General features: G+C 37.8%; 1 protein-coding gene across 1 annotated transcript in view; it reads left to right on the top strand.

Annotated features, from left to right (window-relative positions):
• Smurf2 (SMAD specific E3 ubiquitin protein ligase 2) overlaps positions 1 to 21,539 on the top strand; it is a 132,023-nt gene extending 110,484 nt beyond the window's left edge. The window contains exons 12-20 of the mRNA XM_033767411.1: positions 2,766 to 2,961; positions 4,605 to 4,708; positions 8,320 to 8,434; positions 10,854 to 11,032; positions 12,686 to 12,823; positions 15,497 to 15,617; positions 18,007 to 18,208; positions 19,489 to 19,564; positions 19,868 to 21,539. Coding sequence (XP_033623302.1) covers positions 2,766 to 2,961; positions 4,605 to 4,708; positions 8,320 to 8,434; positions 10,854 to 11,032; positions 12,686 to 12,823; positions 15,497 to 15,617; positions 18,007 to 18,208; positions 19,489 to 19,564; positions 19,868 to 19,967 — 1,231 coding nt within the window. The 3' untranslated portion in view covers positions 19,968 to 21,539. The remainder of the gene's footprint in view (positions 1 to 2,765; positions 2,962 to 4,604; positions 4,709 to 8,319; positions 8,435 to 10,853; positions 11,033 to 12,685; positions 12,824 to 15,496; positions 15,618 to 18,006; positions 18,209 to 19,488; positions 19,565 to 19,867) is intronic.
• Positions 21,540 to 22,799: the final 1,260 nt, after the last annotated feature.

Here is a 22,799-nt window from a genome sequence, read left to right as displayed (position 1 = left end):
AGACATGTGCCACCATGCCAGGCTCGCTAAGATATTTTTTTCACCTTGTATTATTTTGAATTTTCTTGAATTTTACATAAATGAGATCATGTAGTTTGTTGTCTTTTTTGATTGGTTTCTGTTACCTAATACAATTTTGAGATTTGTCTTTGTTGGTTCACATTAGTTTGTTTTTGTTGCTGGTAGTATTACATTGTATTGATGTGTACTACAATTTATACATTTACCTATTGATGGACATTGGAGTTTTTTCCCCCATACTTGGCTATGACAGATAACTCTTAAAAACATTTATGTATAAGGGTTTGTATGGTCATATATTGTTGTATCTCTTGGGTAAATAATTACCTAAGACTAAAATAGCTGAATATATAGGGTAGATTTATGTATAACTTTTAAAGAATGATCCATGCCTGCCTTGGAAAGCACAAGATCCTGAGTTTGATCCCAGATACTGGAAAAAAATAAATTAATAAAACAAAGGAATATGCGAGATTGCCTTTAAAAGTGAGTGTATCATTGTATGGTCCCACAAGTAGTTGCTAGATAAGCTTGCTAACACTTGGTATGGCTAACTATACAGTGATATCTCATTCTGGTTTTAATGTATGTTTCTGTAATAACTAATAATGCTGGGCATCTTTCATGTTTTTATTTGCTTTCCATATATCATCTTTGGTGAAAGCATTGTACTCCCCTATGCTCATAGCTAACCAGTTTTTTATTAATTTTTTGTTTTGTTTTGTTTTTTGGGTACTGGAGATTGAACTTGGTTCCTTGTGCTTGCAAGGCAGGCCACCGAACCGCTGAGCTAAATCTCCAGCCCCAGTTTTTTATTATTAAGCTTGTGAGAGTTCCTTAGATATTTAGATACAGGATACAGCAGATATGTATATTTTCCAAGGCTATGACTTCTCTTAATTTTCTTCTATCTATTGAAAAGCAGAAATTAAAAAAAAATTGATAAGTTTAATTCATCTATTTCTTCTTTCATGGATTATGCTTTTATTATTGTACATCATTGCCTAACATAGGTCATAAAAGTGTTCTCTGTTTTGAAGTTATATGTTTTTAGGTTAGTGAGAGCAAACCTTTTAGAACTTTCAGTGATACCAATAGCCTGCTGTGGCACATGAGCCATAGGTTCGCCACCAGTGTTTTAGGTTTTATATTGTAATCTGTGATCCATTTTGAGTGCCCCCGCTCCATGATTAAACCCAGGCAGGACCTTGAACATGCCAATGTGTTCTACTATCAGCTATATCCCCAGCCCTTTCAGTTGCTTTTGCTGGCCTTGAACTTATAATTCTCTTGCCTCAGCCTTCCAAGTATCTGAAGTTACAGGTGTGCACCATGTCTCCTAGCTTGAGTTAATTTTGTTTGGCACCAGGGATCAAACTCAGGACCTTGCACTTGCGATTGAGTTAATTTTTATATCTGGTGCAAAATGTTTTTGCATGTACTTTACTTTTTCTTTTTCTTTTCTTTTTTTTTTTTTTTTTTTTTTTTTTTTTTTTTTTTGGCAGTGTTGGGGATTGAACCCAGAGTCACACATTCCTTAAATTAATTTTTAAAAAGGATTATATAATTATTTATAGACTAATTTACATAATTTATTTCACAATGTTTGGAAGAGTAGTTAGTAACTTGACATTTACAAAAATGCTGTATTTTCTCTGTAGTTATATTTTAGGTATATAATTTGGCTTGGTACATGAGTATTGTAAATTTGGGTGCTATGTTTAGAGAAATGAAAGCTATTTTCATGTATTTTATCATAGCTATCATTGTCCTTTATCTTTAGGTTACAGTTGTCTTTTGTTTGTAAAATTAATTTTAAATTTCAACTTTGACACAGTGACTGTACAGCTTATTAGAATTAACTACGTCATTATATCATAATAGAGTTCTTAAAAAAAATCTTAGATGCAACTTATGACATTTTATGCCAGGAAAATAAAAATACGTCTTTGGCAAGTGCCCTTTAAAATTACTATATTTATGATGTCCTTGGGAGATTATTTTCATTTTGTGGAAAACTATGTATATGCATTTAAAAGTCACATTACTACAACAATGAATGTACTCAGTGCCACTGAAGTGTACACTTAAAACTGGTTGAAATGTTAAATTTTAACACACACACACACACACACACACACACACACACACACGGTAGTCATTTTAAAAGCACCTAGACACGTTGTAAAGTACTTATTTCTCTGTGCCAGTAACTTTCATATGCTCTCCTCCATTCTTGTGATCTTGACTATAAAAGGTAGAGGAAGAAGGGGTCTGCCACACTGCCAGTTTGTGCTCCTGTTTGGCTCTCCCAGCAAGGCTTAACTCTAGAAAACATGCAGTGCTTGGCGTATGCCTGAATTTTCAAATGGATGATGGAATGATAAAGAGGAAAATAGAAATGGTATTTGGAAATCTGCTCTCAGAAGTTGTATGAAGTCTTATCCAGTGCAGTGGTAGAGTGGTTGTCTTCCATGCAGAAGCTATTGGGTTCAACCCCGAGTACCACAGAAAGAAAGGGGGAAAAACCCTCCATTATTCATTCTATCAGTTCATATAGACTCTGGAAAAATAAACGGTAAAGATAGCTTGTTGCCAAAATATGTCAGGCTAACCTTATGTCCCCATTAGGCTTGGAAATTGGTACAGCTAGTCTTGTTTTACAGTCTGATGGTATTTTAAATGTGACTGCAATCTTTTATGTTTGAAATAATTTTCTAATAACTTTTTTTGTTTACTTGTAGTCGGCAGAACCAGTTGAAAGACCAACAGCAACAGCAAGTGGTGTCATTATGCCCGGATGATACAGAGTGCCTGACAGTGCCGAGATACAAGCGAGACCTGGTTCAGAAACTCAAAATCTTGCGCCAAGAACTTTCCCAGCAACAGCCTCAGGCCGGCCACTGCCGCATTGAGGTTTCCAGGGAAGAGATTTTTGAGGTAAACTTCCAAGTCAGAGGAAAATTAAATTTAGTCTTTTATTCTCTTTTCCGAGAATATTTTTTCAAGCCTTATTTCTTTAGGTGGGAGCTTCTCATTAATTTCTATTTTGATTGTGGGGAATAAGGCAATGATATCGGAAAGATTTAATATGTACAATAATCACTTAAATGGGATGAAGAGTGCTAAATGTCCTGATTGCTTTGGTGTGGCCTCTGCACTACAAATACTTGGTAGTGAAGGCCTAACTTTCTAACTCTTCTGAAAGGTATAAGACTTTTTTATTTTTTTCAAAAGGAGAGGTATAACTTAGCTCATGAGGTAAGGGAGTCTTATATAGAAAAATTATTTTGTGTGATTATTATTGGACTGCTTCCTTCATTTGTTGAAAATCTTTTTTCCTGGCATATATTTTTATCTTTGGATGAAAGATAAAAACCTAATATCAGCTTCAAAGTTCTTGCATAATAAATGACAGATCAAAGGTGGGGCTTTCCTACTCATTGGAGGATTCCTGGACAAGAGATGTCTGGAGATCTGGTAATCCTTTTCCTAAAGGACAAACTTTTTGCAAAGTAGTTCTGACATTGTGGCTAATCATTCATTTGATAAAGGCGGCAGTGGCCAAGGAGATGTTAGGGGCCTGTGCTGGGAGCTAATCGGAGACAGCAGTGGGGATGGGGTGACAGTGGTGGCTGGATTGGCGGGGGGAGAGCTCAAAGTAAACAAGCAGTGGGGTGAAGCTACCTTGGGCTCCAGTAGGAGCACCCACTGCACCATGGCCAAGGTACCTAAAGAACTTCAGCAGCCAGGGCCCAGCTGAGTGTCTGGCTCACAAACTGGTGCCAGGAATCTGTGCCTCGGGCACTTTCACTTGCTCAATCTGTATCTTTCTGTACCAATGCTGCCACCCAAGATATCTCTGCTTACCCCTTAGCCACTCAAAAAAACAATACTAGGGGGCCTAGAGTTTAGCTCAGTGATGCCACCGCCTGCCTCACAAGCGCAAGGACCTGAGATTGATCCCTGGTACCAAAAGAAAAAAAAAAGAAACAGCACTAGGAATTTTCAGTGCTGCCTTGGACATGAGATGAACTATAGATGGAGCCCAGAGGACTAGTGCTTGGCTGATTTCAATGGGGTGGTGGGTTCCTTTGGTGGCCCTACTAAAATATAAATAAATGAATACATACATACATATGTAAATAAAATGAATGAATGAGGGCTGGAAGTTAGTGCCAGTGGGCAGTGGGAATGTGTTTGTCACTAGGGTTGGCCTACTACTAGGAGCCCAGTCTGTGAAAAAAAAATTCAACCTAATATTTTAAAATTATAAAAAATCACATTAAAGATTACTTATATTTTTTGGAACTTTGTTTTTCTTACATTTACATTTTACTGTGACATCAGTAAAATTAGGTCAACCAACTTTTAGGAATTTGCTACTTATACCAAATTCTATTTTTAATAGGGTAGAATTTTTATAAGTTTCATAAACTTTAAAGTATCTGGAATTTACTGATTTGTTGAATACATTTTATTTTATATGAACTATATTTTAGGGCTGGGATGGGAAGGACATTTTAAACAATATGTTAAAACAGGCTATAATGATAATACTCTTTATTTACATTTTTTTCCAGGAGTCGTATCGACAGGTCATGAAAATGAGACCAAAAGATCTCTGGAAGCGATTAATGATAAAATTTCGTGGAGAAGAAGGCCTTGATTATGGAGGGGTTGCTAGGTAAAGACTTGACAGTTAATGACATAAGTCTTTATACTTATAAGACTCTTTCTATAATGTGAGTTTCTCATGGGTATTTATTTTCTAGTATAATAATCCCTAATATTTGCAGTGTACAGAAAATTCTAGTAGATATATTCATGATGAGGTTAAGGTAGTCCTGCTACCAGAAAAGTTATTTAATACTCTCTAATGGATTATATAACCCAGGAAGACTCTTGAAATCTAGCTATAACCAACTCTCCATGGGCTGTTAATAGGACTTTCAGGCCCTTCCTTTTTACCATCTCCGTACTTCAGCACATGTTTTTTTCTCTGCTTTGCATAGTCAGGAACAACCTTGAGACTTTTAATGAACTGTTTGCATTTGCCCTGTTTTTCTTTACCTTGTTAAAAATGTATTATCAGGCTATTTAATCCATAAATTAACAGCTGCCCTTCACTAGCTCAGTTGATAGAGCATGAGACTCTTAATCCATAACATCAAAACATTTAAACAATTTTCGCTATCTGAGAAATGTCAAGAATTGAGATTAGAGCTATACCTCTAAATTTTAGAGTAGCTCATTTCATTTTCATGAAGATTATTAACAGGTTGTCTCTTCTATTTTGAAAAATATAAAGAATTGGTGGTGGTAATACTGTTTATTGTAAAGTTTATGAAACATTAATGTACATTTGAAATCAAGAAGTAATTTGGAACATACCCAGACAGTGCAGCCTGACCTTTGCGTTCATACCTGTGCCAAATGCCTTGGAATCTCTGACATATTGTGGTATGTTTCAAGTTTTTTTTCAGTGAAGATGATGAAATAGATAATGAAATTTTCTTATTAAACCAATACCAACAAAATACTCCTTTGTCCAAAATAAATTAAATCTATTTTATATATCTATATAAACTAGTATAAATCTTCCCTGATGAGAGTGGACTAGGATAATCTAGATAATGTGAATTCTTTGAAATAAAACCATATTCTTCTCTTTTGAGACAGTGTCTTGCTATATAGTTCAGGATGACCTTGAACTCACAGTGATCCTCCTGCCTCAGCCTTCTACGTGCTGGGATTACAGATGTGCACCACACATGCAGCTTCCCTTCATTTTATATTTATCATAGATTACAAATTTATTTATCATTTAAAGTAACAGACTACTGGGCTACGGCGTCTTGTGAGTAGCTGAACTGCTATGAGGTGTGATAAACTTTACAGTGGAAGTTTATATTTTTAAAACATGTATTACAGTAAAACATATATTGTCATTAATCCCTCTCAAAATACTCCTGTTTCTTTGAACACTTATTCCATGGTTCTTGGCACTTTCTGAAGCAGTTCTAAAGTCCCTTTTCCTGAGTGAGTTTAAGAAGTGTGATTAAAAAATACAGTGACTGCTGCTGCTGAGTGCCATCCAGTGGGCAGATTCATAAGTACATTACAGGCTGTCCTCCTCCACCTTGCTTACCATGTGACTTCTCACCTTCCTCAAAGTCAAAACGACCATTAAAGGTCATTTTGAATTATTTGAGAGTGTCGAGATAGCCACAATAACACAGTTAAAAACACTCAAGAGAGAGGGCTTTCAGAACTGCTTAGAAAATGCTGAGAATGGTGGAATAAATATATTTGAAGCAAGAAATTATTATTATTTTGAAGGGGATTGATGGCAGTGTGTCTTTACTGTAATACATATTGAATGATTGAGACAGTGTCTCACTGTGTAGTTCAGGCTGGCCTTGAACCTTCAGTGATCCTTTTGCCCCAGCCTCCTAAGTCCTGGGGCTACAGGCCGGAGCCACCATGCCTGGCTTGTAATACATTTATTGTTACTGGTACATATTTGTAGTATATAATGTTTACATTTCTTGTGGGAAGTTTGCACATGTACATAATATACCTTTCTTTTTTTAATCCCCTTTCCCTTTCCCCCTCCATCTCCTCTTGATCCCTTCCCCCTTTTTTTTAGTATGTTTGCAAGGCATAATGATTATGCTCCTTTTCTGGGGTTGATACATGTACGTTCTACATCTTAATTCCTTTTTCATCTCCTTCCCCTCCATCTCTTCATCCCTTCCACTTTGAGAAAAATCTGTCTTTCTGCTTCCTATTATCTCTCTTACATTTTGTTCTTATTAATACTTTGAGTTTCTCAAATAAGAGAAACAATGCAATATTTAATCTGTATGTCTGATTTACTTCACTTAACACTGTGGTTTCAAGATGCACACATTTTCCTTTAAATGACTTGTTTATCTTTCTTTATGGCAGCATAGTATTCTATTGTTTACCCTGATTCCAAAATAAGACAAGGATCCAGTCAAAAAAGAGAACTACAGCCGGGTGTGGTGGCGCACGCCTGTAGTCCCAGCGCTCAGGAGGCTGAGGCAGGAGGATCGCTATGAGTTCGAGACCAGCCTGGGCTACAAAGTGAGTTCCAGATCAGTCTCAACTACATAGTGAGACCCTGTCTCAAAAAACAAACAAACAAAAAAAAGAGAACTACTGCTGGGGATTTAGCTCAGTGATTCTGCCGCCTGCATTGCAAACTCAAGATCCTGAGTTTGATCCCCAGTACCAAAAAAAAGGAACTACAGAAGACCAATTCCCTTAATAAACATAGGTGCAGAAATTCTCAAAAAGATACTGGAAGACAGCTGCAACAAATCATCAAAAAGATAATATATCATAACCAAGTAGGTTTCATCCCAGGAATGCAAGGATGGTTCAACATATACAGATCAGTAAATGTAATGTATCATATAAACAGAAACAAGGTTAAAAATTATATGATTGGGCCAGGGATTTAGCTCAGTGGTTCTGCCACCTGCCTTGAAAGCACAAGGACCTCGGTTTGATCCCCGGTACCAAAAATAAATAAAATAAAAATTATATGATCATCTCAAAAGATGCAGAAAAAGCCTTTGACAAAATCCAACATCCTTTTATCATAAAAACACTGAAAAAAAAATAGAGAGCCTTATCTCAGTCTGATAAAAGCCATTTCATGACAAACCTACTATAAAAAATTTTTAAAATTTAAACATTCACCCTACTTTTCAGTCACACTTCATGGATAATGCTTATATATTATCTGATGCTAAAGTGTAAGAAAGTGTCCCAAATTGAGTGAGCAGCAACTTCAGTATAATAAATCAAGTTTTTCCTTACTATTTAGGCATGGTAGATTTTTTCCAGTGTGTTTCTCCCACCCCATCAAACTCAGGACCCTGTGCTTGCCAGGCAGGCACGGTGCCACTGAGCCTACATCCCAGGCCCCACCAGTGCAATCTTATGTAATTGCAATTAATGCTTTATTTCCTTTTACTAATTTTTAAAAGTTATTTGCTAATGTGAATTAATTGCATATCTTAATAAAACTATACTGATGGCCAGGTCTGGTTGTGCACTCTGCCAGCACTCTAGAAGTCTGAGGCCAGGAGGTTGGCAAGTTCAAGTCCAGGGTGGGCGACTTCATGCTACCTTGTCTCTGAATTTAAAAATAGGCTCAGAATGTAGCTCCGTGCACAGGCCCTAGGTTCCACACACAGTACCACTAAAAAAGGAAAAAGAAAATGATTAATAAAAATTCCTTTTTTATGTCTTGTTTTGTAGGGAATGGTTGTATCTCCTGTCACATGAGATGTTGAATCCATACTATGGCCTGTTCCAGTATTCAAGAGATGATATCTACACATTACAGATCAATCCTGATTCTGCTGTTAATCCAGTATGATTTTTAGTTACAATGATGTGAATTAAATTGGGACTGCAATGCTTTTCATCTTTAAATGTCAATGTAGATTATTACATAAGAATTACTTATCCTTGTTGTAGTCGTACCCTTTGACTCAGTAATCTCTCTTCTAGAAAATTTTTTCAAGTAAATGATTATGAATGTATTCAACAGTGTGGGCACAGAGATATTTGGTATTTATAGTAGCTTCAGTTGAAAGCAACTCAGTTGTTCACAAGAGTGAGGATTGATTAAATTATGATATAGGACAGAATAATATAATTGATTAAGAGTATAGATTCTGGAATTAATTAAAAAGACATTGAGGCAGGGGATTTAGCTCAGTGGTTCTGCCGCCTGCCTCACAAGCACAAGGACCCAAGTTTGATCCCTGAAAAAAAAGACATATTTTAGATTTTAGAGAGGAGTTGTGGGAGTTAAATGGGACCCTGTATATTGAGTATTTAGTACAAGTGGTATACTTTATTGACCCTTCTATACATTATTAAGCACTTAAAGTTAGCAGCTATTATTAACATGTTTATATTAAACCTGCTATCTTTTCATATAAGGGCCTACTACATAGCCACTAAAATGATAATGTGGGTTGAAGATGGTGTTCATGATATATTAAATGTAAAGAAGGCTATACAGTAGCTTGATACAACTTTGGTAAATATGTGTAAGTGTGAACATTTTTGTTTTTGTTTTTTAAGGCGGGGTCTCACTATGTAGTTCAGGCTGACGTTGAATTCACTGTGTAGCTTAGGCTGGCCTCAAACTCATGGTGTTCCTCCAGCCTCAACCTCCTGTATGCTGAGATTACATGTGTGTGCCATCACCCCTGGCCATAAGTGTGAACATTGAAAGGCTATACACTGTGATAACTAACAATGGTTATCTCTGGATATTAGATAATGGATGATTTTTAAGGTTTTTGTGGTTTTTTGTTTTTGTTTTTTGTCTGTATTTTATCTGAATATGTTGTAGTGAACATTTACTTTTTTTTTTTTGGTTTTTTGGTTTTTTGAGACAGGGTCTCACTATGTAGTTGCAACTGACCTGGAACTCACTATGTAGCCCAGGCTGGTCTCGAACTCGCAGTGATCCTCCTGCCTCAGCCTCCGGAGTGCTGGGATTACAGGCGTGCGCCACCATGCCCAGCCAAACATTTACTTTTAAAAAGGAAAAGCTGGGGTAGGGATTTAGCTCAGTGGTGCCACAAGCACAAGGTCCCAAATTCGATCCCCAGTACCAGAAAAAAAAAAAAAAAAAACAAAACTTTCTAAGATCAAAGAGAGGTTAAATGTTGGTGTGGTGATGCACACCTGTGATCATAGCATTCAGGAGGCTAAGGCAGAAGAATTGTCACATGTTTGAGACCAGGCTGGGCCACATAGTGAGTTCAAGGCCAGTCTGAACTATATAGCAAGCTCTTGTCTCAAAAAAAGCCAAAAAAAAACAGATTAAAGATAAGCTTAAAGGGCCACAGATTTGACTCAGTGATTGCACTGCCTGCTTTGCAAGCACAAGGGCCTGAGGTCAATCCCTGCAAAAAAAAAAAAAAGAGTTTAAAAGTTACCCATTAAATATAGAAGTGAAAGAATTTTACAAACATCCAACTAGCAAAACAATGTGTGATGAAAATCAAATATATCCAAACATAGTAAAAGTGTTAAGATTCACTGCAGGAAATTCTGGATCAAAGGATGATTTGTAGGTGAAATTCTTGGTGAGCGCACTACTGCCTCTGTAGGCGTCACCAGCTCACATCTGTTGGACCTGTGCCAAAGGTTTCACCACCTCTTTGTGCTTCTCACAGACTCTTTAGATAGTATCATTATCTTCCTACTACCAGATGTGGACAAGTAGTCCTATAGGTCTATTAATTTGACCAGATATACAGAGCCAGTGATGGCAGAAACATGACTAATCCAAGTCTCACACCAAATCTCTGCTCTTAAGTCTGTAGTAGTTTGAGGTACAGTTTCTGGGTAAGTCAAGGAAGCAGGTATGTGTAGGATTGAAAGCATTTTTCCCTGGCAAGGGCCTCAACAGGAGATGAGCAGAGAGGAAGAGAATGGGGTCTGAGGCGTGGAATGAAGCTGCAGCGGGGCAGTAATGTGGAGCGCTTTCCGAAAAGATGAGTTGTACAGAGTGTGCCTTTTCTCTCTGAGGGGCATCGATACAAACATGTTATTTCATAGTGACTTAGAGAATCTTGAACATACTATATAGAAACACTCCCTGAGGGTAATTGTGCTTTGATAATATAACTCCTTCCATTTAAATAGTTGTTGGGTACAAATTTGATACTTATTTTAAAATGCTTGATATTTCTTAAGTATTTATATTAAAAACTTCCTGGATAGTCTCTAACTGGAGTATTTATATAAACTTTTTTGAATTTCAGGAACATTTATCATATTTCCACTTCGTTGGACGAATAATGGGAATGGCTGTGTTTCATGGACATTACATTGATGGCGGTTTTACATTGCCTTTCTATAAACAGTTGCTCGGAAAGTCAATTACTTTGGATGACATGGAGTTAGTTGATCCAGACCTTCATAATAGTCTGGTGTGGATACTGTATGTATTGATTCTTTTATCTATTCATTATACTGTAGTTAGAATAGGAGCTTTACAAAAAGTGTTTCAAAAGTGATACATTTTATCTTAAAATTTTAAAATATACACAGAAAATACTGAATGTGATTATGTGAGTGATAGGACCACGTAAGACTTTTCCCCTTTCTACCGCTCTCCTATACATTTAAAATTCCATAAAGTTAGAGTATTACTAGTTTTTTGTTTTTGTTTGTTTTTGAGACATGGTCTTGCTGTGTAGTTCAGGCTGACCTTGAACTCACAATGTATAGCTAGGCTGGCCTCAAACTTGCAGGGATCCTACTGCCTCAGCCTTCCGAGTGCTTGGATTACAGGAGTGCACCATCTTCCCCAGCTTTGAGTATTACTAGTTTGAAAAGGGAAAAATCTAGTGTACATTGAGTATCCCTTATGTGGAATGCTTGGGACTAGAAATGTTTCAGATGTTATATATTTATATATATATATTTTTTGGATTTTGTTATATTTGCATTGAGATCTTGAGAGGACCCAAGTCTAAACACAAAATTCATTTATTTCATATATCTTGTGTATGTATATAGCCTACAGATAATTCTGTAAAATATTTTTAATACACCCATGTTTTGATTTCAACTTGTCACATGAGGTCAAATGTGGAATTTTCCACTAGTGGTGATGTGTTGCCCCTGACGAAGCTTTGGATTTTCTGATTATGAATGCTTAACTGGTATATTCTAGTTTATAAAATGCTGTGTCACAGCTGGGCATGGTGCATCCAAGGCCAGCCTGAACTATGTAGCAAGACCATGTCTCAAAAAAAAGTATACTCTGAATAATAATTGTCAGTGTGATGAAAGTTTCCATCCAACCTATTGTGTGTCAGAATTCCTCGTGCCATTGATTGGGTGGTGGGGAATACTGAAGTATTGAATCTATGGCTACTGTACTACTGGACTACATCCTGGACCTTTTTTATTTTTTTTAATTTTGGGATAGGATCTTGCTAAATTGCCAAGGTGGGACTTGAACTTTCTCTCTTCCTGTCTCAACCTCCCTTAGTGCTGGGATTACAGGCATGAGCCACCACACCTAGTTGTCTTTTTTGGGGGGGTACTGGGGATTGAACTCAGGACATTGTGCTTGCCAGGCAGGCGGGGGCATCAATGAGCTAAATCCCTGGCCCTTGTCATTGATTTGTAATTAAACAGTGACTTTTTTTTAAGGTTATGACTAATGTTGTTTAGGAAGATATATTGGCAATACTGTACTTATTTTTATAAAACACAAAGGTTGGTTTCTCACTGGGGATACTCAAATATTTGCTTAAACAAGGGTGCTCAGGTTCAGGAGGGCCTATTATCTGAATCCCTGTCATAGCTGAAACCTTTCTAGGTTGTGGTTCTAGCAAAGTAGCTTTGATCATGGCTCTGTCTTACTACTTTGGAAATAAAATATTAACCTGTGTTTAGGTTCAAGCATTTTTATTTTTCTACCCAGGAGAAGGTGAAATTGGTAGCATAAAAACTAGGAAGAGGAGCCTAACCTGACATTTGTCATTATCAACAGCCTTAGCTCTGTCTCACCAGTTAATACACCTATTGGATCTGTGGTCTCGATTTCCCAGTTATGTGTCTTTTTCTCTTTCCTGTTTAGTGAGAATGATATTACAGGGGTTTTAGACCATACCTTCTGTGTTGAACATAATGCATATGGTGAAATTATTCAGCATGAACTTAAACCAAATGGCAAAAGTATCCCTGTTACTGAAGAAAATAAAAAAGAGTATGTCAGGTAAACAATTCTTATGTTCTCAAGGTTGAGAATTTTTTTTAATATTCTAGGATACCGGTGTGGAAAAATATGTAAGTAGTAGTATTAATTATTGTTACAAAAATATGCCTCCCTCCACAGAATTCAGTGACTTAAAAATAACTACCATTTTATTATTTTTCACAATTTTAGAGGTCAGTAATTTAGGCAGAGAACACACGGTTGCACACGATGTTAGCTAGCACTCTTCACTCACATATGAAAAGCCTGAACTAAAATGGCTCAAAAGCTTGGCTGCAGGGGCTCACACCTTGAATCACTCTCTGCAAGCTCATTCTCACTGGGCTCTTTAGTTGCACTTTCGAGGCAGGTGGCGGCCCCACTGAGCTAGATTCCTGGCCCTTCAGGTTTTATAAAATATAAATTGAGGAACTTTGAAGTATTGGGTTAATATAAATTGTAAACACAAACCATGGTAATCATGTTTAGGAGTTTGAACTTTAGCATATGTATACAGACATGTATACAGTACTGTTACATCAATTACGTATCTAAATCTTATTAGCTAAACTTTCCTAGTTTCAAAATGAGGCCACTCAGTGTCATACACTATTGATTGAAGTGAACATTGTAGTAGCTTTTTTTTTTTTTTTTGGTTTTTTTGAGACAGGTTCTCACTATGTAGTTGAGTTCAGATTGACCTGGAACTCACTATGTAGCCCAGGCTGGTCTCGAACTCACAGTAATCCTCCTGCCTCAGCCTCCCGAGTGCTAGGATTACAGGCGTGTGCCACCACACCCGGTTTGTAGTAGCTTTTTGAAAAGCAGATCCGTAACAACTAGCAAAATGAACATGCACATGATCTTCAACTGGCAGCTCTGTTTTTAGGACTCTTCTGTAGAAACATACACATGTAAGTAAAAACATATGAGTATAGATGTTTAGCTAAATAGTACTTGTAAAAAATTAACTACCAGGTCTAGGGATTTAGCTCAGTGGTGCTGCTGTCTGCCTCGCAAGAGCAAGGTCCTGAGTTCGATCCCCGGTACCCCCCCCAAAAAAATGAACTACCAAAATGTTTTTAGAGTAACATGATTTAACACATGCATCCAGTAGGATATTTGAACGCAAGACTGCATAAGCTGTTAAATCCAGAAAACAAGTCCTAGACAATTTATATAGGAAGAAACTGTTACAGGATGTTCAGGAAGGCTGAATACCAAATTCAGTGTTTACCTAGGACAGTGGGGGTGAACCTGTGACACATGTGCCACAGCAGGCAGTTTGTGTCATTGCAAATTCTAAAAGGTTCACCATCACTGGCCTAGGGAGAAGAAACAGAGTTGGTGTCTTGGGAATAGGAGATCCGCGGAGAAGAGGAGAATGGGTTTTGGGTTTCATTGTCACCGCAGTTACTGTCTGGTGTTTCTTCATATAAGTGATAAGGGTGCATTGCATTTGTAATTAAACATATGAGAGGGCCAGGGATTTAGCTCAGTGGTTCTGCCATCTGCCTTGAAAGCACAAGGTCCTGAATTTGATCCCCGGCACCCCCCAAAAATATATACATACACATACACACATACAATGTGTATGTATGTGTATATGTATATAAAGAGTGACGGGGAAGTTCTCCAGCCTCAGTAGCATGTCACTCCAGGATCTAGTGTGTCACTTTCTGAGTTCCTAGACCTACTTCCTCCAGGGCTCGTGTAGGCTCTTTGACACGGTAATAATTCCTGGCCATTGACAGATGTGAGAGGCAGCTGCACAGTGACAATAGTTGTGCAGTATTATTGTCTTTAAACTGACAAACAACACTGAGGTCCTCCAAAGGATATAATGTTAAGCAGTTTGTTTATTGAAGTAGAGGACTCTTCTTCCAAGTTTGGAAAAGGAAATACTGGTAACATTTGACAAATAAATAGTTCCGAGATGTATGAGATGAATGTTTACTGGGAAGATGGGTGAACAAAAACAGTCCCCTTATAAATGGTAAGTTCCAGCCAGAGCACAAGTTACATAAGAGATGTAGTTTAGTGTGTACTTACTGTTGGTACAACAGCATCTTTCAGTTTCTACAGCCTTCAAGGAGTAATGATTAAAAAATGCTTTCAAAAATTGCTTTTACTTTTTCTCATTTTGGATATGAGGATTTTCCTCTTCTTCCTGTGTAGTCTTCCCCAAATATAACTGAAGCATGCAATACATTCCAATGATACTTTCAAGTAAAGCCAGAAAAATCACCATTTTTGGTTAAATGAGCTATTCTGGTTACTGGCATATATGGTGTAAGTTTAGAAGGAAGTTTTTTTAAAGATATTTTTTCTTCTGATATGGTGGATTGAACCCAAAGCCTCACCCATGCTAAGCATGTACTCTACCAGTGCGCTACATTTTGAGCCCACAGGACTTTAAGCTCAGAACCATCTAAGCTCTGGATTTCTAGTTTACTGGGAGTTTGTCTAATTAGAAGAGTTGCTTTATTGATAGTGCTTTTCTTGGTGGGAAGGTACTACTTTTTATGTCCATTGAACTTCCTCACAGCTTAGGATCTATTTATCCACATTAGTTTCAGACTAAATTCCTGATTCTAGATGCTTGTATAGTGTGATGCTGCTAAAGTAGAAAATTTAATAATTGCCAAATCTGAGTGTATATGATCATAGGAAAATCCTGTCCAATATTTACAGACTGTATGTGAACTGGAGATTTTTACGAGGCATCGAGGCTCAATTCCTGGCTCTGCAGAAAGGATTTAATGAAGTGATTCCACAGCATCTGCTGAAGACATTCGATGAGAAGGAGTTAGAGGTCAGTGCATTAGTGTTGTGACCTCATCTAATGCAACAGGAAAGTAATTGGGAATTACTTTTCTTAGTTTTAGAGAAGTTGTATTTCTGTTGCTTTCAAAATTTTATACTGCAGTTCCATAAGAATTCTTACTAGGGAAAACCTTTCATGTTTGTAATTTCTGTGAGCAAACGATCTCTCTTATATTGTGATTTGTATTTTTTATTTATTTATTTATTTATTTTTTGCTTTTGTGTCAGGGTCTCACTATATAATCTAGGCCAGCCTTATACTTGCTAGGTGGCTGGGCGTGGTGGCGCACTCCTGTAATCCCAACAATCCAGCACTCAGGAAGCTGAGGCAGGAGGATCGCTGTGAGTTCGAGACCAGCCTGGGCTACACAGTGAGTTCCAGGGCAGTCTCAACTACATAGTGAGACCCTGTCTCAAAAAATAAAAAACAAAATAAACTTGCTAGGTTGCCCAGGCTGGCAACTCAAGACTGCCTCAGTCTCCTGCTGCTGGGTTCACAGACCTGTGCCTGTGTACAACACTGGCCTTATCGTGAACACTTATAGTTCCATAAGAACACTTATAGTTCCATAAGATTTTATGTCTTGTGTGTAAATTCTTCCAGTGTTTTTTCTACTCTTTGATTTGGCGGTTATTGATTTAATTAACCAAAGCCTCAGTTGGTTCAAATGGGTTTGTTTGCACTAAGCTTTGTTGGAAAACATTTGGTAGACAAGATCATAAAATAAGTAAGACACTTAGGATAAACTGAACAATACCTTAATTACCCCTTTGGAAATACTCATATACTAACAGGTGTACTCAAGAGTTTGTAGTATTTTTGTTTCTGTTAAAACTAGAGAACTTAGAATATGGTTTTATTAATTTCATTGTCTTTTGTAATTAAATTTGTTAACAGACACGGTAGCAAATAAATACAAAGACTGGTTTGACTCAGTAGTATCCCTCCTTCCGTTTTTGTTGAAGTTGCTAGTGCAATGGCCAAAGGAAGTGGACAGGAGGAGGAGGCAGGTACAGCAGCAGTGACAGTAAAGCCGGGGTGTGGGACCTTCTCACTGAAAGCGGGGTATACCTTATAACGGTCACTCTGGATGTTCTGACAGCATCCATAACCCTGTTAGGCTTACCTGTTTCCACTTCAGTGTGGCTTAAACTCTGATCTGTTAGAAGTCTACCTAGTTGCTTTGTTGGAGATTTCATTCCATAGGAGTAGGATTTATTGTATAGTTTTTACTGCTAATGAAATCATTAAACTGATCAGAAAAGTGTATAGCACTTAATGTTATACTAGATTGACAGATTCTAAAAAATTAGGATATACAAGTTACATTGTTTTATACTATATATTATCATAATTCACTGTAAAAAGATGTTAGATTAGCGATGAGTTAGTCTTTGACCCTAAAGAGATATATATATTAATAGTATCAAAAGGATTTTGATATGATCTTTACTGACTTTGCATCTGTATCAGTGTGTCCTGTATTTCATGTATAATTTTAAAATTATTAAGCACTGCATTAATCCAGTATTCGGCATACATTTCTTTAGTTGCTGTGCACTGTAGCCCCTTTCACAGGATGTATGCAGTGAAATAGATCCAGCTCCCATGCCACGGCAGAGGAAACTTGGCTAGGGAAGAGCTCAGTAACCCCAACTCACAAAGCTGATAGTGAGTGTTGAAACCATAATAATATACGCATCCAAGGAGGCACATACACATTGTATTTACTTTTTGAGTCTTTAATTTTGATCCACATTTAAAGATTTTAGAATTCTCTTTTGAAATTAGGAATTTTCCCAGTGGCTTTAATCTGTGGAGTCCAACACAGTGGTGGTTTTCAGGCCATGGGAAAGGAGTCTGCAGTGAGCAGATACCTGTGGAAGTTTTTAAAATGCATATCCTGTCACCCAGATGCACAGAATTAGAGTTTCTGAGCAGAGAACCTAGTGTGTATATTTTGAGAGGCTTTCCAGATGATTCTGATGTACACCTTTGATTAAGAATACCAAATGAGAGGGCCTGGGATTGAACTCAGTGGTTCCAACTCCTGCCTTGCAAGTGCAAGGACCCACGTTCGATCCCTAGTACCAAAACAAAACAAAATATTCTTTTTCCCAGCGTGGTGGCACGTGCCTGTAATCCCAGCACTCGGGAGGCTGAGGCAGGAGGATCGCTGTGAGTTCGAGACCAGCCTGAGCTACATAGTGAGTTCCAGGTCAGTCTCAACTACATAGTGAGACCCTGTCTCAAAAGAGCAACAACAAAAAAGAATACCAAATGAGGATCAACACTACAAATCTAGAGTTCTGTTTTGAGGAATTTTTGGCATGGCTTTGGTTTCCACTGGCTCATCATTTGTGCAATATGTTAACAGCTCATTATTTGTGGACTTGGAAAGATAGATGTGAGTGACTGGAAGGTAAACACCCGGTTAAAACACTGTACACCAGACAGCAATGTCGTCAAGTGGTTCTGGAAAGCTGTGGAGTTTTTTGATGAAGAGCGGCGAGCGCGATTGCTACAGTTTGTGACAGGATCATCTAGAGTGCCTCTGCAGGGCTTCAAAGCACTACAAGGTACGAACCCAGAGGGACAGGCAGGCACAGTGGCGTCGGATGTTCTGGGGTGGAGGTAGGGTGGCACTGAGACATTTTACAAACCCTGTGCTTATGAACAAATTCTCTTTTCACTCTTTCTTATCTGGAACTCTCACGTCGTGATGCCTTCTTCTCCTTCCTTCTCTTGCTCCCCCCAAGAGCCTTTTCTGCAGGGCTCTCTGTGATTGTAGTGAGTGATGCATGTTAGATTGGCTGTATGTGGTGATCACTGCCTTTCATTTCTGGTCACGTAGCTTTTAATTCTGTTGTACATTTCTGTAGGGGAGACCATCTGCTTCCATGTTCACATCTCAACCTGGCAAAACATTTCCCCACTTGATTGCCTCTCCCCTCACTTTGTTTGTTTTTTTGGTACCGGCGATCGAACTCGGGTCCTTGTACCTGCAAGGCACCTCCCCTCACTTTATTCTTAACAGAAAGAGACAGCATGATTTATGGAGGCCATCTGTTTGGCCAGAGCACTTTAATTATTGCATGGCGTCAACCACTGATTTTCAACCATATTCCATTTTTAAGTCTTGTTTTCTGTGGAATAAGCTGCTAATTTTTGGGTGCGTTATTACTATGGCTAATGATTGTCATGCTTACATGGGTGGCAGTAGCTTCCTTTACCTCTCAAGCTCTTCATTTTTAAAGTTGCTGCTGTTGGTGCCAAGGGAGGAAACACAAATCAAGACTGGTACATAATTCATCAGTGCCACAACGGTGCATAAGCTCAGAGTGCGCTGACAAATTGTGCTTACTTTCCCTCTGTGGGGAATTAGAAGTTGCAGTTGGCCTCCATATATTTGTATGGGGTGTCTGTGTTAACTGAAATGGATCATATGCTGTTTATCTTGTTCTTGGCTCAGTTTGAGGCATGACGTCTAAGTTTGCATTTGGTTGTGATCTTCTGAGTGTGTGCAAACACTGTGATTTATCTTGGCTGATTATTTTTCTCATTATTTTGGGATATTGATCTATAAAATAGAAGCTGGCAAAGAAGTTTCAATCCTGAATTTTTTCTCCAGCTGAAATGCTAGTGTATTGAGGCAGCCAGCCTTATCCAGTATCAATTCCAGCTTTAAAAACCCAGATTCTTTTCCTGCTACCCTGAGGAAAAGCAGGTGTGGATTTACAACATTCCTCTATCCCTGGACCTTGTGGCTTATGTACCAGTTCTAGTCTCAAACTGTGCCGATGGATCCGTCCATGTACCTGCAGTGATCTGACCTACATTTCCCTCCCACACAACACAGGTGCTGCAGGCCCACGGCTCTTCACCATACACCAGATTGATGCCTGCACTAACAACCTGCCCAAAGCCCACACGTGGTGAGTGATTTCTGTAGCTGTTCCCACCATCCCATGTAGTAGTTAGTTCCAAATGGATTTGACTTTTCATTTATTTCCTTACTAGTTAAAGGATGTTTAGGAGGAATAAACAACTCAAAAGAGTGATACAAGATTATTCAGAAATTAATAGAAAAACCCTAAAGTGGTAATCGACTTTAGCAAAGTACAACCTTTTAACTTTCTGTGCCTCGAGGAATAATGTGGCTGTATTAGTAAACACGTGGTAGGCCAGTGTATGTTTGTTTTGAATGGACTGTTAAAGTCTGATGTGCTTCTCCACAGCTTCAATCGAATAGACATTCCGCCGTATGAAAGCTATGAAAAGCTCTATGAAAAGCTGCTAACAGCCATTGAAGAAACTTGTGGATTTGCTGTGGAATGATGAATTTCGAGGACTCACCCAGGACTCTATTTATACCCTTGACCGACAGCCTCCATTCAGCAGTTTCAGAGAATGCTGAAATACAGGAAATCACCCTCTCTCCCTCCTTTTTTAAAAGTTTTAGGACACTGTGAGGGGAAAGGACAACTTTGAAATTCCTCTTCAAGGAAAAAAGGTCTTTATGCTTTGCCATGAGGACACATTCAGCTGCTATTTAAAATTAATATCTTGAACCTAAAGAATGCTGACTTTTCCTGCGTCTCCAGAGTTAGGCAGTATTCTACACTTAAAGACTACTACTATTTTTATAAAAGGTAATCTATTAAAATCACTTCACAGATTTCAAGTCTTTCACACATCAAGATAACTTCAGCAATCGGTACAAGTCCCATTTCATTTTGATTGAGTACATGATTTTGAATAGCTCCTGTACTTGCTCTTTGTAAAAAAGAATAAAGTTATTTTGAATTATTCTAACTTTATAAACGATTGGCTAAAAGAATCATTATCTTTACAAGATTAAGCCATTTACATGTTTGTTTTTTCTATAGGAGAACATTGTATTTTGCAGTATGTGTTTCAACTTCGCCTTCGTGGGTTGTTTTTGTATTTTTTCAAGCACAAATTTCCTGGAAATACAGCTTTATTATTTTGGTTATTAACTTCCTAATGCAACCATTTAGCCTAAACTTAGTAGTTTGCTACCCTAAGATGTTCAGGGGACCCTTGTTAAGATGACTTTTTAAAATCATAATGTTTTTTATCTTGAATCAGTATGATCAGGTATTTTGGATTTACTTTTTATCTTAAATGGAAATACTGCATTTTTATAGCTTTTCAGAGCATGTGGGTGGGGTGGGATTTTAATTCTTTTGCTGGGTCAGCTTGTCTTTACTATATATACTGTTCCTGTAAACCAAAGTCTCTACTAAGTGCACCTAATTTATATTTTAATTACATTTTCTATCGAGTAAGCTATGCTGAAGCTTTGTTTAGTTGCTCATAATTTTAATCAGCTAAAATTATGAAAAAGGAAAATTTTGCTCTGAAGATTTATTTAGCAAGCTTCGAAAACCCTGCTCTTACCGATATCACAAGATGAACTGAAACTAGTACTTGGGGTGGGGGGGTGGGGGATGTGATTTCTGGAGAAAGTGATTCTAATTCCATGATATAGCTAAATCACTCTAAAGTGGAAGAATTAACTTTGGAAATCCCAGTTCCCTCAGTGCTGAAGATCTGCACCTGGTTTCCAAATGTCCAGATTGAGCTTTCAAGGTGAGAGGCGTGTTGCACACCCGACAAGGCAACCAAAACTATGAGACACTAGAAGAAATCCCGGTGGATTTTTAAGTTCATCCATCAAAAAAGAATGCACTATTCATTTTTAAAATATTCATGTGAAATAAGAATAGCAAATTTTGATGATAGACTTTAAATTTCACAGGTTAATTATAAAGTGAATAATCTTTTGTGGTGTTTCAAGTGATGGAGTGGGTTTTAGTCTGTGTTCTTGAAGCCAGAGTGTTCCTCAGTGGTGCCTGAGGAGCAGTGGTTTACGGGAGGAGGGACAAAGAGTGTTCCTCAGTGGTGCCTGAGGAGCAGTGGTTTACGGGAGGAGGGACAAAGAGGGAAGGAACTCTAGTTGGTATTGGAGCTAAAGCCTCGAACTGCTCTCCCCTCCCCACTTGACCCAGAGCAGCTCCACTTTTTTTTTTCTTTTTATTGTAAGCTTTCATGGGGTTGGGTGGGGTGCTGGGGAACAGCTAGAATAAATGGAGTCTGCTGCTTTAAAAAAAAATGCCGAAAACTACTTTTGTAGTTTCCAAGTATTTTAATGTCATTCATCTGGCCAAATTTGAGTGCTACAAGTAAGCTGGTCATAGTCATAACTGTGCAGTGGTAATGTGATTACACCAACCTTTTCTTCCCACTTTTCCTGCTGCATTCTTAGTAATACTGAAGAACATCGTGATGTGTACAGAAATGGTTTCTATGCTATTTTGAGTATCGGTCATTTTCAGCTTTTTGATAGTACCTTATTGGTTTGCAGATCCATCTTTTTTATATTAAAGCACTAATGCAGTTTGTAACTGTGCCTACTCTTAAAATCTTTCAGTAAAAAATACAATATGAACACTTTAGAGAAATCATAACTGACAGGGATGCAGTAATAATGAAATACTACTATTAGTTGTTTTTATGTACAATATAAAAGCAGGCAAATACCATCGCTTTTTGAGTGCCTTTCACCATTACAGTAATGACTTAATGGAGCTTTAAAAGCAAGAAATCATCCTACTTAACTGTATGGTATCACCAGTATGATATATCAAAGTGGTTTAATTTCAATTTCAAAATTACATTATCCAATTACTTCTAAATAGGTGCTGAGTAAATAAACCCCTCCCCGGTGTCATTGAACCATGGATTTGCACCTTGTTGAATGTGAATATTTATTTCCACACGTCCCTCTCAACTGGGTTCCCTTCCTCTAGTTGTTATTTCAGATTTTTGATGTCATCTTCCCATACTGTTGCCTTTCCATCATGAATGCTTAATTCAGAGCTTGATTCCTTTGTAGAGCTCATATGCAGTACAGAAGTGAGTTTCAGAGGGCCTTATTTCTTGGTGTAAAGAGTTTTTAAATAGTACTGTGTATAGTGTACATTGTTTTGCACATAGTTTGTTGCCCTGAATGGATTTATTTTTTTAAGTCTCTTTTATATTTACAGTCCAAAGCACAAGCTTCTCTTCTTTTAAATGCAGTATAATTTGCTTTATTTTACAACACTAAATTTGCTTTCAACTTCTGGTGCATTGGACTGTCTG

This window comes from Fukomys damarensis, unplaced genomic scaffold (assembly GCF_012274545.1).
Source record: "Fukomys damarensis isolate Sample0158 unplaced genomic scaffold, DMR_v1.0_HiC HiC_scaffold_23, whole genome shotgun sequence".
NCBI classification, from domain to species: Eukaryota; Metazoa; Chordata; class Mammalia; order Rodentia; family Bathyergidae; genus Fukomys; species Fukomys damarensis.
This window is presented reverse-complemented; position numbering and strand designations above follow the sequence as displayed.